This window comes from Saccopteryx leptura, chromosome 3, assembly GCF_036850995.1.
Source record: "Saccopteryx leptura isolate mSacLep1 chromosome 3, mSacLep1_pri_phased_curated, whole genome shotgun sequence".
NCBI lineage: Eukaryota > Metazoa > Chordata > Mammalia > Chiroptera > Emballonuridae > Saccopteryx > Saccopteryx leptura.
The window spans coordinates 334,956,590-334,969,314 of record NC_089505.1 but is presented as its reverse complement, the minus strand read 5'-3'; the positions used below and the strand labels follow the sequence as shown (position 1 = coordinate 334,969,314).

Below are 12,725 nucleotides of genomic sequence, written 5' to 3'. Positions count from 1 at the left end.
GTAGGGCCTTTGGGAGGTAATTAGGTTTAGATGAGGTCATGAGAGTGGGGTTCCATGATGAAATTTGTGTCATAAGAAGAGAGAGATTAGAGTTCTCTCTCTCTCCCTCATGTAAGAACACAGCAAGAAGGCGGCCTCTGCAAGCCAGGAAGAGAGTCCTCACCAGGAACCAGATCTGCTGGCACCTTGACATCCCCCCCACCCCCCAGAGCTGTGAGAAATGAATGCCCAGCATGTCAGCCACCTGTGTGTGGTACGTTGGTATAGCAGCCCACGCTGACACAGCAGCCGTCTTGGAGAGAGGAATTCTAGATGAAGAAGAGTGCTGTCCAGCACACACCAGGCTGTGAAGTGAGACAGAACTTCTGGTGTGCTACACCACTGAGATTTCAGGGTTTGTCTCTTGCAGTAACACATGACCTCATCTATAAAACAATGCAGATAATACCAAGTACACAGGGTTAAGTTAGGTAATAAAAATTTAAAATCCTGTGTGCATACTCTCTCAAATAACCTATTTAAATTAAACAAGTGCCACCTGACCAGGCAGTGGCGCAATGGATAGAGCGTCAGACTGGGATGCGGAGGACCCAGGTTTGAGACCCCGAGGTCGCCAGCTTGAGCGCGGGCTCATCTGGCTTGAGCAAAAAGCTCACCAGCTTGGACCCAAGGTCGATGGCTCGAGCAAGGGGTTACTCAGTCTGCTGAAGGCCCACGGTCAAGGCACATATGAGAAAGCAATCAATGAACAACTAAGGTGTCGCAATGAAAAACTGATGATTGATGCTTCTCATCTCTCTCTGCTCCTGTCTGTCTGTCCCTATCTATCCCTCTCTCTGACTCTCTCTCTCTCTGTCCCTGTAAATAAAAAAAAAAATTAAACAAGTGCCTGAAGAGCACCTTCAACCTGCCTGGCATTGTGCTGGGTGCCCGCCAGGGACCCTGCTGCCCTCAGGACCCCTTGTCTAGCAGGGCAGACGTGTAAAGAGATTACTACATATCGTGCTAAATGTCCAATTATTGGATATTTCACAATACAAAGGAGGGAGTGGTTAATTCTGGAAGATTCAGGAAAAGTGATGCACAGAGGGCAGAATGGGCCCCATTTTGAGGAAGAACTAGAACTTGTGGGTTGAAGGAGGCAGGGGAGGGGGGGGGGGTTGTTGTGGGTGTACTCAGTGACAAAGCCCTTCGCTGGTCTGGAGAACATTCCCCTGAGCCCCAGAAGTCTCAGGCTCCACTTTCTATTGCGGATGGGTCGCTCCAGTGAGCAGGGATGGGTGAGGGTCTGAGGAAGCATGAAGTTCTCACTTGCTCCTGGCAAAAATAGAAGTTTAAAATTTTAAGGCCACAAAAAGCTATCCAGCTTTCTTCATATTCAGTGTATAGGGAGCAATGGTATCCCTGTCTAACCCCTCCCTACACACATACGTGGACTGTGGGCTCCCAGGGGACAGGGACAGACTGGGCCATATATGCCCCCTGGGTTCCCCAAGCCTGGGCCCGCTCTGGGACTAGAGCTCTGCAAAGGCCTGTGGACAGAAACCCCGTCTGCTTCCCGAGCTGCAGCCCTGAGTGACAGAACCAAAAGCCCCTTCTGCGGTTGCTTTCCTGAGTCTCCTGAAGTTCCTGCATCCGCACCAGCCCCAGACCCGACTGAGGCTCCGCTCTCTGGGACCTCTGGGAGCGCCTTTGTTGGTCCACGGCACCACCGCGTGGCCGTGTCTGGGAACTGCCATCATGATCACCCTCTCATTCCCAGTTTTAAGGACAACAGAGATCTCAGGGGCTGGTAACACTCAACCCCACCTCCTTTGCTTACAAAGTCTCTGAGTGTGGGCAGGCAATGCTTTGGCCATGGCTAATTCGGTCTTTGTTTTCCAAGAGCCTCCTACAGGCAGGTCACTGTGAGCACCCGAAAGGTTGGTTAAGGACACTGACAGATAAGGGTTTGATCCCGACCAGCTCTGTGACCATGGGCAGTACCCTCACCTCACTGAGCCTCAGTTTCCCTCTCTTTAAAATGCAGATTATGGCCCTGGCTGGTTGGCTCAGCGGTAGAGCGTCGGTCTGGCGTGCGGGGGACCGGGGTTCGATTCCAGGCCAGGGCACATAGGAGAAGCGCCCATTTGCTTCTCCACCCCCACCCCCTCCTTCCTCTCTGTCTCTCTCTTCCCCTCCCGCAGCCAAGGCTCCATTGGAGCAAAGATGGCCCGGGCGCTGGGGATGGCTCCTTGTTCTCTGCCCCAGGCGCTAGAGTGGCTCTGGTCGCGGCAGAGCGAGGCCCCAGAGGGGCAGAGCATCGCTCCCTGGTGGGCAGAGATTCGCCCCGGTGGGCGTGCTGGGTGGATCCCGGTCAGGCGCATGCGGGAGTCTGTCTGACTGTCTCTCCCCGTTTCCAGCTTCAGAAAAAAATACAAAAAAAAAAAAAAAAAAAAATGCAGATTATAAAACTCATAGAATTGTTTCCTGTGAGGATTAAAAGATGTAGGTAATCTGTGTTAAATAAGCTAAGGCTCTATTAGGGGCACATAGCAAGTGTTCAACAACTATAAACACAAATCACTTTTGCTTCTACACCGCACTCGAGTCTTGCTTCAGGATACTGGTGGATGTCAATAATATTTCCATTTTATGGAAAAGAGCCCTGAGGGTCAGATCGCTTTGGTGACCTGCCCGGGGTTGTTCGGCAGGGAAATGAGGGACTTGAAGTCAAGCCCTAGGTCTGGCCAGCACTCCAGGAGGCCCATGGAGAGTGTGGGGGTGGGGGAGGCAGTTGCTGAAGAACAGTTGGGAGCATCAAACAAAGGAGGAAAGAGGAGATGCAGAACCCGAATGCAGCCTCGTAACCTCTCTTCCTCCATGGATTTCAGGTTCTTTCTAAAAACATGTTTTATTCAGAAAGTTGGTCCTGAGAAGCACCTGCCTTGTCAGGAGACCTGGGTTCTGTGTGACGGGGCGACTTTGGAGTTGGAGGCATGCCCTCCCCTCTCTGGGGCTCAGTGTCCTCCTCAGCACGCGGACAGGGCAGGGCAGGGCCTCTGAGCTCCCAACCTGTCCCTCAGCAGGCTGTGCCTTTCAACCGCTCTGTGGGGAAGCCCCCGCGAGTTGCCCTGCGCGCGTGTTCGTGGGAGGGGCAGTCACCATTTGCCCTCAGAGACCTCTGGGTAGGAGGAAGAAAGGACACAGAACTCTGGCCTGAGGGGTGACAGATGGAAAGAATAACTCTTGAGTAAATCACACGAATGGGAGATTAACACCAATCCTCCCGGGACCAAACGCCAGTGCCCAGAGGCCCGCACGAGCTCAGAGCAGTGCAGGCTGCGGAGCCCGGCCGCTGATTGATGGGAGAGATTAAAAGAATTAAATGAGCCGAGGCTTCGCAGACCGTAGACCGAACTGGGCAGAGCGGGAGGAGAGGGCAAGTGCGTGGGATGGCGGGGCTGGGCGCAGAAGGAGTGCGTGCAGCGTCCCCGCTCCTTCTGGGTGGAGCGGTGGCTGCGCTTCGGTCTCTTTGTTTTTGACTGATGGTTTAAACAGGAGAGGGCCAACTGGGACATGTAATCATGGCTTTCCATAAACTCCTAATGACGGCAAGAGAAATGGCCTGGGTGGTGCTCGACTGGTAAATGACAGCGGTGTACCAGGGTAACATCAAAAAGAGAGAAAAGCAAATGAAATCAACTCACTTGGGACTCCAGGGCCATCTCTCCGAGAAACACAGCAGCGGAGAAAGGCTGGGGACCGTGCCAGACCACGCGGCCGAGTCCCCATCACCCTTCACGTGGCACCAAAGCAGTGAGTGAGTTGTTGACCTAGAACGGCTTAAGGACAGTCTGTGCTTGATTTGTGTTTGTATCTGACCCCTCCGGACCTGGCACAGAACCACCGACCCGCTTCTGGTGGCCCGAACGGACAAAGGACAGCCAGGAACACAGCGAGGCGCGCAGTGGGAGCTCCGGCTCAGTCAGCTGACCCAGGCCCAAACCCCCATCCGTGTCTTCCCGGCAAATTAATGAGCCCTCCAACCTCAGTTTCCACATCTGTAAAGTGAAGACGACAGAAGAGCGTGGTTATAAACACTACACGGAACATTGCACGTGTAGCCTGGTGTGGAGAGTGCTCAGTGCTCCCTCTTCATTATCGCTAATCACTGAAGCGGTTGAAACCCTTTCACTGGCCAAACTGGGAGACACGTGCCGAGGAATCACTAGTGACTGTGATGAGGGACTGTCATGCTGGGGTTTGGGGTTGCCTCACCGTCCCTGCTCCCAGCTTGACCCCATGTCTCCGGGCTCCCACCCTCCACTCTCACTCACACGAGGGGAAGTGTCCACAGATTTCAGCCTGAGGACGGGGCAGAATCCTCTGTGGGTGTGACACTGGCCCAGGAACACTCCCCACCCCTTGCTGGCCCCTGATGAAGGCCGGCTTCCCCTCGGCTGCTACTTCCTTCCCTGGGGTGGTACCTCGCCCCCACCCCCAGTGTGTTCACCTGAATGAGTGACAAGCTCTCTTTCTTTTTTTTTTTTTTAATATTTTTTATTTATTGATTTTTTAGAGAGAGAGGAGAGAGAGAGAGAGAGAGACAGAGAGAGAGAGAAGGGGGAGGAGCAGGAAGCATCAACTCCCATATGTGCCTTGACCAGGCAAGCCCAAGGTTTCGAACCGGCGACCTCAGTGTTCCAGGTCGACGCTTTATCCCACTGTGCCACCACAGGTCAGGCAGTGACAAGCTTTCTAAGGAAACCCTTTTTGGTTTGGTGTTTCCGCCACCCTGTGACCTCTCAGCCTTGGCGGAGGTGCTCTGAGATCTTCAGACCTCAGCTTTTGTCTCCTTACGAGGGTGGGTGCCTCCAAAGATGCCCCAGCCAAGGCTCTGAGAGTAAGGATTGCAGTTGCTTTCGAGAAGGCCATTCAGGTTTGTGTGGACGTGATTGATGGAGGTGGACAGGCCTGACCCGGGAACGTCCAAGATGCTTGGTGAGACCAGATGCAAACAGACACTCTGACTTCTCTCTGCAGTAGATGGGGTCAAGCTCTGGGCTTCCTCTCTCAATAGCAACACCAGGGAGTCAGGACTTGGCATCTCAGACACAACCGTCCAATGCCAAGTGGCTGAGGGGCTGGGGCAGAATGCCCCCGCAGGCGCCACCGGGCATCCCCAAAGTGGGAGGCCGTGGGAGCTTGCAGGGGCTGGCAAAGTGCCCATAAATTACTTTAAGGAACTGCTATTAGATGTTGGAAGAAAGACAAGTTCCTGGCCAGAATGTTCAGCAGAAACTAGTTCTGCTTTTGAAAAGAAGAAAATCCTAGGCTCCACTAATCCATAATACCAAAACGAGCAGCACTCAAATTTGTGAGAAGTCAGGGGCAAAAATATCAGATTTTAGAAGTAGAAAAAACCCCTAAAGATTCCCATCCTGGTGGCTCTCAGACGTGACTGTATGGACGACCGAGGTTGGAATCCTGGAAGATTACCACAAGCATAGGCTTTAGGGCCTCACCCAGAGGCTCAGAAATTGGTGTTTCTCTCAAGTTCCCAGATGCTTCCAATGATAACCCGGTTCAGAAGCCATCGGCTGAGTCCTCCGTTCCTGCAGCAACCCTGGGACACAACCCCCCACATCCCGTGACCTTGTTCAAATGCACACTCCTCTCGGGTCGGGGTGTGGCCTGAGACCCTGCATTTTCTAATGCGATGCCACTGGCCCAGGACCCCGCCGTGAGTGGCGAGACTGTTCTCCAGCCTGCCCCACTTTACTGAGGAAACATAAGTGAGCTGCCGGCAGGGCACGCCAAGAGGGGCACGTGAGGTGGCGAGGGAGGTGAGCTGGGCAGGCTTGGGCAGAGCAAGCTGGGAGCCACCTGGGCAGGAATGAAGGAAAGCTGGCCGCAGAGCCGGCAGAACATTTCCACGGGGTCACTTTCTGACCAGACAGCAGCCTTGGGACTTGTTTCCTCACGACGGTTTCAGGAATTCAGTGGGCAATATCCTCAGCTGCACCGGGTAGTGCCCACAAAAGGGAGGGAGCTCTCTGCACGGATGCCCGGGCCTGAGCGCTTGCTGGGCAGCCGGGCTACAGCTGCTGCCACTTGAGCAAGATCGAAGCTCCAGTCCACACGCCACCTGCTGGCTCTCACTTCCGTGCTCAGCAGGCACCCCGACATCTCCTCCCACCCTCCCTACACACGCACACAGGAACAGTCCCCGTCTCCTGAAGGGTCCGTGCCAGCTACCTTCCCTCCCGCTTCACGTCCCCCGGGGTCCTTTGTTGCCCCTGACCACAGCAGTCAGCTGGGAACAAGGGTAGCCCCGCCTCGCTAGGCCCCGCAGCACCTTGTTCCCACCCTTGGGGCTCTGGGCCGCCGTCTGTGGGACCCCTCCGCGCAGACTGTGGGGCTCTGGGCCGCCGTCTGTGGGACCCCTCCGGCCGACTCAGCCAGGCCAGCACTTGTGCAGACGGGCAGGGCAAGGCAGTGAGTGCGCCCAGGGGCGCCACGTGCCCCGCAGGGATGAGAGCTGGTGAGCGCAGGCTTCCCTCTTCGGGGCCTCACGTGGACATCGGAGGCGGTTCACTTGCCCCCATGGGGAAGCAGTTGAATAATGCACGCTTGGACTGGTTTTCACTTCTTCCCCAGTTCACTCGGCCCAGTCTCCCCTCTCCCGTCTCCTCAGATCACTTCCTAAAATAAACTACCTCCTTATAAGCTGCCCCCGGTTCTGCCTTTGAGGAAGCGCAAGCTCACACCTGCCTGGAGCGGTAGCAGCTGCAGCCTGCAGTGCAGGGGAGGAGGAGGCTGGAGAAGGCAGAGCCCCCGGGGACCCGGAACGTTCCAGGTTCTCCCTAAGCCAGCGTCCCTGCCCTGGGCTCAGGCAGCTGTGCAGGGTTGTTCTGAGAACAAAATATGTCTTGTACAAACATTAATTTAATGTCCTCTGTGAGATAATGGAAATGAGAAGGAAATGGGGCTTGTCTGGCCCGCAGAAGAGAAAAGCAGAGGTTAACAACTGACTTCCTAAAAATAAAAGGTTGCTTCTCAATGTTTGCTGGCACAGTAAAGATGAGGCTGAAGAGGCAGTTCGCCCATCAGTACGCTGCCAAGGGGGAGATGGCAAACCCGGGTGAAGTAATGAGCTCCCTGTCATTGGAGGCATTCAGATCATGATGGGTGGGCAAACCTATTCAAGGTAATGTGGATGGAATTTGTTCATTAGTCAGGGACTTTTAGTCATTTCTTCTATAGTCCCCTCTTTTTAAAAATCACAGAACCTTTTCAAACTACAGTTTTGGTAGGATAGGTCTGCCCCCAAAGAGGGAATCTTGACTGATCTGTAACTGCATAAACCCCCTCTTTCCAACAACATACACAACTGAACTGTCTTAGTTCTGATGTTTTTCGAGAGCAGCCGTTTTTCTTATGAGGTTTTGGCACCACCTTGTGGCTAATTTGTGCATTGCAACAAATGCCTGTGCTAAAATGGTATTGTAGTTTAATACAAACACCAACATATTTTAAGTAATGCATCAACAAAAATACATTAAACGCAAATTATGGGTTATGTACTGTGCTAGAATCTGAGAAACAACAGTGATCAAATATGAAACAGTCTCCCTCCCCTTCTGGAGGCTCACAACCTAATGGAGTGTGCAAGAAGAACAAAAGAATTTATATTTTTATGTCATCAGGAAATAAACCCTCATGATGGAAAACAATGTGAGCGGGGGAGGCTTCTCTGAGAACCATGAAGTTAAGCTCGGAAGGATGGGATGAGAGGGGACGGGTGCGCAGGGAGGGAGGAGTGAGAGCGTTGCATGGAGGCAGAGCACAGCTGGGGCCGCGTCATGGAGGCACCAAGAGCTGGACTGTTCACCAGGCACCGAAAGCCCAGTGTGTCCACAGCAGTGAGGCTGAGAGGGGTGTGATGAGACGGAAGGGCTCCACGTTTGCCGACATTTCCTTTAGTGAAAGCACACGGATGGTGAGGTTGGGTTCTTCCAGAACAGTTCCATTCTAATTTTTAAAATGACAGAGAAGAGAGATGCCATTACGTGAACTTGGCTGTCTGCTCAGATCCGGCAGGACCCTCTCCAAGGACATCTATTGGTGACAGCTGTGTGCCCCACTCAACACAGCCTCCATCTGCTCCTGTGCTTCCCCATGGCTGTTAAGTTTTTGTGTCCTTGGCTAATGACACTGGGACCTCATATTAAACGTCTAGAACAGATGCAAGTCTGTTTAAACCAAGCTGCAAGTCCCCTGGTAGCTCTCAGGAGTCCCAGCGTCCAGGCCACACCCCTGACCAGTTAAATCAGCTCCTTGGAGGCGGACCGGGACTCCAGGGCTGTGAAAGCTCCCAGGTCGTTTGACTGTGCAGCCTCAGATAACAGTAGCTGATCTGGAAGGATCCTCACTGAGAGAAAACAAATGAAAAAGATGTCATTTTATACTTGTAAGTAGTCAAGGTCGTATAAGTAATGAACCAGGATGTTTTTGGGTTCAAGACCAGGCCTCTTCCCCTGGGGCAGGTCCCCACTCTGACCACCCAGATCTCGCCACCACGCTCTCATGAGGTTGCTACCTGGCTGCTTCATCCACAACAGACCGTGAGCTGGGCCTGCTAACTGCATAGGAGTCGTAAGGTTCCCCTGGCCTTGTCCCTTATTCACACTTGCCCAAGGGGCAAGGCGTCCAAAGAACCATACCTTTTAAAGCCGCCATCCCCAGCCCGAGTCACATATCAGAACAGCCTGGAAGTTTCTAAGAAATACTAATGCTTGGGCTCAACCGAGACTGGGGGAGGCTTGGGCTATCAGGTGATTCTCGTGCAAGGAATGAGAGCCACTGCTAGCAAAGAAAAGACTGCACCTGTGTCCTGGGGTGAACGGAATCGCTACTGTGCAACGGACTATGCTCTGACTGACCCGCAGCTGCTAGTCCTTTACTTCCTACCACCTGCTGGGCAGCGCAGTCCTGGACCTGGTTTCTGTGCTCCCCGGCCTCAGACCGGCTGGCCACAAGGAGACCAGTTAAGTCTACTATGGAGTCCATCCAAACATAACTGCCCACCTCACTTCCCACTGGCTGTGAAGAAAGAACTCACCCTGGGCCTGCGGCAGGCAAGACAGCAATGCTACACGGAAAACTAGACACACCTGCTAACTTACTACTTCCAATAAAAGGAGCATGAACTTTGGGGTCCTCATGCTCCATGAGGAATTGGCACCATGCACACACGCTGCACGTGGGAAGGAAAGGTTTTTATATAGGCAGCTACTGATGCTACTTTTCTTAAAAGGAAACTACGACACTCATCTCAAAACCTAGGAGGATGTGTACCAGACAGGCACAGTGGTCACCTCTGGGTGGCGAAAAGCCAGGTGATGTTCTTATTGTCACTTATCTGCATTTTCTTGGATGAATTGGATGAATATGGTTGACGAATATAAAAACATCACTTACATAATGTGAAAGCAGAGCATAACCACACAGGATCAATTGTTTCGTGCACACCTCGGGTGGCGCTGGGCTCTGGGTGCTCACGCACGAGTCTGCGTTTTAGGACCCTCGCTATTAACTCTGCGGTACTCTCCGCCCCTCTGCGGGAGGCGGGGCCACGTTATACTCATTTGGTAGCTTAGCAGGCATCTCGTGGGATCAAAGTAAGCACATCCCAGTATATTTTCTGGACAATGGCGATGCAAAAAAAAAAACAAAACCAAAGGGAAGGAGCCTGAGGAAGGCCTCCTTAGACGGAGTCACTGTGAATCGCCACAGGAGGCGGCATATAGCTCTCCCCCAATTTATTTAGCTGTGAAACACTTTTCCCAGGAATGTTTTAGGAAGTGCTTAGTCTACCTGTCAGCGCAGCCTGACCCACCCCCGCAGCGCAGAGCGTGGCCTGTCCCCTGTGACGAGGACAGGCAGCAGGCGCCAGTGAGTCACAGCTCGCTGACTTCTGTCATCAAGCGAGCTAGGACACAGATGAAGTGGCTTAGAGCCTGGGAGACAAACGGGGAATGCTCCAATAAATATTCACAACTGAACATCAGGTGACATTTTAATTTATTGCTTACAAACACCACTAAGTTATACTTTTTTTTTTTGGTCTCATTTGGTCTCAAATACACTTAGAGACCAAACATCAGAGGGAAAACATCAGACATTTCATTGGCTACTACAGTATAATACTTCTGCGCCTCTCCCCAGCTCATCACCCCCAGAGGTATTTATTGCCAGATGCTACTGCAAAAACCCAATGCGTTTAATGGAAATAATGCCTAGCTACAATTCTTTTTTTTTATTATTAACTGAGAGGAAGGGAGACAGATACAGACTCCCTGCATGCGCCCAGATGAGGATCCACCTGGCAAGACCAGTAGGGGGCAGTGCTCTGCCCATCTGGGGCTGTGCCCATTGCTCAGCAATCCAGCAATTTTTTTTTACCACCTGAGGCGGAGCTCAGTGCCCAGCCCAACTCGCTGGAGCCAATTGAGCCATGGTTGCAGTAGGATAAGAGGAAGAGAGAGGGGGGGGGGGAAGAGAGAGAGGGAGAGAGACTGACTGAGGGGGAAAGGTAGAAAAGCAGATGATCACTTCCCATGTGCCCTGACTGGGAATTGAACCTGGGACACCCACATGCCAGGCAGACACTCTACCATTAAGCCAACCAGCCAGGGCCGACTATTTTTTTTGTTTTAAACCCACTCAAGCTCTGCTAGGAATTTATGGCAGGAAAATAAGGGACTGAGGGTATGAGTGAGACAGACTTGGCGACTATAAGTTTGAGTTTCTCTGCTCAAAAAAAAAAAGCACCCAGTTTCTCTCATAATAAAAAAAAGTGACAGTGACTCCACTCCCCCTGTGGGACAGAGTGAGACCTTGTTTATGCTCTGCTCAAAATGCCAGGTGCACAGTGACTGCATGAATGTTTAAAAGCAGCATGTCATTTTAGTCGTCACCTGGCAGAAGTATCACATTGTACAGACTATTTTCCAAAGCGTGTTCCTAAGAACCCTGGTCCTATAAGGCGCTTGCAAAAAGACTTTGCGATAAAAAAGATTAAGAAAATAGTATAGACTATTACCCGCTTCCTGGAGATTCACAATGTACATTATCACATGGAAGGTTCTAGAAGTCCATTAAAATGAAATATTTAATCGTGTTTAACCCAGAGTTTCCTAGATCAATCTGACCTTGGAACCTCTTGCTCTTTTGGGGTTTTTTTTTGGGGGGAGGGGGGTTAACACATTTCAAAGAACATATTTTTGAAATGTTCCTCTATGGCTTTAACACATTCTTCGCAGAAACAAAAAGCCCAGAAAACTTAAGAACTCCAACAATTGTTGTGTTGGTCAGAGGTGAAGAGGGCGGGGCGATCAACTCCAAGCCCTCCATTATCATTGCACCCAGTGCGCTCGCCACGACCCAGCTACCTGAGAAGGGGCAGCAGTGCATTTCCCACGACTTCCTCCTTAATGGTGTCAGTGTGAGGTGTGCTGACTACAGACACTGAACACCGCCAAATGGGGCCCATATTTCATGTACAAAGGCCAGATGTTTGTAGTCTTTTCTTCTTCTGTAACAGTTAAATCATTAAACAACCATTGTTCCTTATCACATGACTACAAGATTTCTAAATAAACTTGACAGCCCTTTGTTTCTAATAAAAAAAGGGAATGAGAAAACAAAGCTTCTAATTGTTTTCAGCAAGAATGACACAGACCAACAAATCATAATAGAAAACCTTTCGGCTGCATGTGCCAAGTAATTTCAAAGTATTAGAGCAATGATGGAGAAAGGTAGAAATCAGTGAGCTTACTGGAATGATGTAAACATTCCATCTATTTGCATCATATGTAACTTTTTTTATTCTTGCTTCCAAGGACTTTTACATGATATTTTGAAACAGAAGACTGGTTAAAACCAAACCCTCCCGTTGCGGGACTTGGCAAACAGGTATCGGTGCCCTGCAGGGATGGGCACAGCAGTCACACTTCGACTGCAATTCTTGCGAATCGGTACTGCGGAGAGGCAGGCGGCCTCAGTAACACGAGGCCCCTCTCCGCTGCTGGCTGGCTGGACAGCATATTCAGCAAGCCTGTCAAGCTAACAAACCCCAGGGCTTCTCCAGAGCCGACAGCCATGGAAAAATCTCCCTGGGTGACAAAGCCCAGGAGAACTCTGGAGCAGTGAGAAGTCACATCGGGGAGCGGGCCGGACCACAAGCCCAGGGTCAGAGCCGGCCGCCCCGCTGTCAGGCGCTCGGACGCAGCACGATCGTTCTGCCTCTTCTCCGTTTTCTTCTTCTCTTTCTGTTTCCGGATCTTGCTCTTGAATGGGTCGCGGTGCTTGGCTTCCTGGGGCCCACAGTAGAGCGGATCCCGACTGAGCTGCAGGAAGTCCTCCTCGGCTGGGACACAGATCATAGCGTGCGGCTCGGGGCTGCCCTTCCCGAGCAGGGACAGGCTGACCCACACCAGGGCCCTGGGGAAGCGGGCCAACATGGCCAGGCAGGCCTCTGGGCTCGGTTCTGGCCGCCCCCTGCCGGGAGCTCGCTGGCCCGCCCTCCTGTGCCCAGCGCTGGACCCACACCAGGATGACAGCTGCTTCAGTGATGTTCTACTCCTAAATGTTTGAGGATATTTTGTTCAAGGAGAAAATATGCAATTAGAAGATTAGGCATTGCTAAAGTCAATTTCATTTTTTATACTTGATTTTGG

General features: G+C 51.9%; 1 protein-coding gene across 2 annotated transcripts in view; it reads right to left on the bottom strand.

The window, feature by feature from the left end:
• Positions 1-10,570: 10,570 nt before the first annotated feature.
• Positions 10,571-12,725, bottom strand: part of POP1 (POP1 homolog, ribonuclease P/MRP subunit) — a 48,793-nt gene continuing 46,638 nt past the window's right edge. For both annotated transcript variants that reach the window (XM_066379199.1, XM_066379200.1), the window contains exon 16: positions 10,571-12,630. In XM_066379199.1, coding sequence (XP_066235296.1) covers positions 11,994-12,630 — 637 coding nt within the window. In that variant the 3' untranslated portion in view covers positions 10,571-11,993. The remainder of the gene's footprint in view (positions 12,631-12,725) is intronic.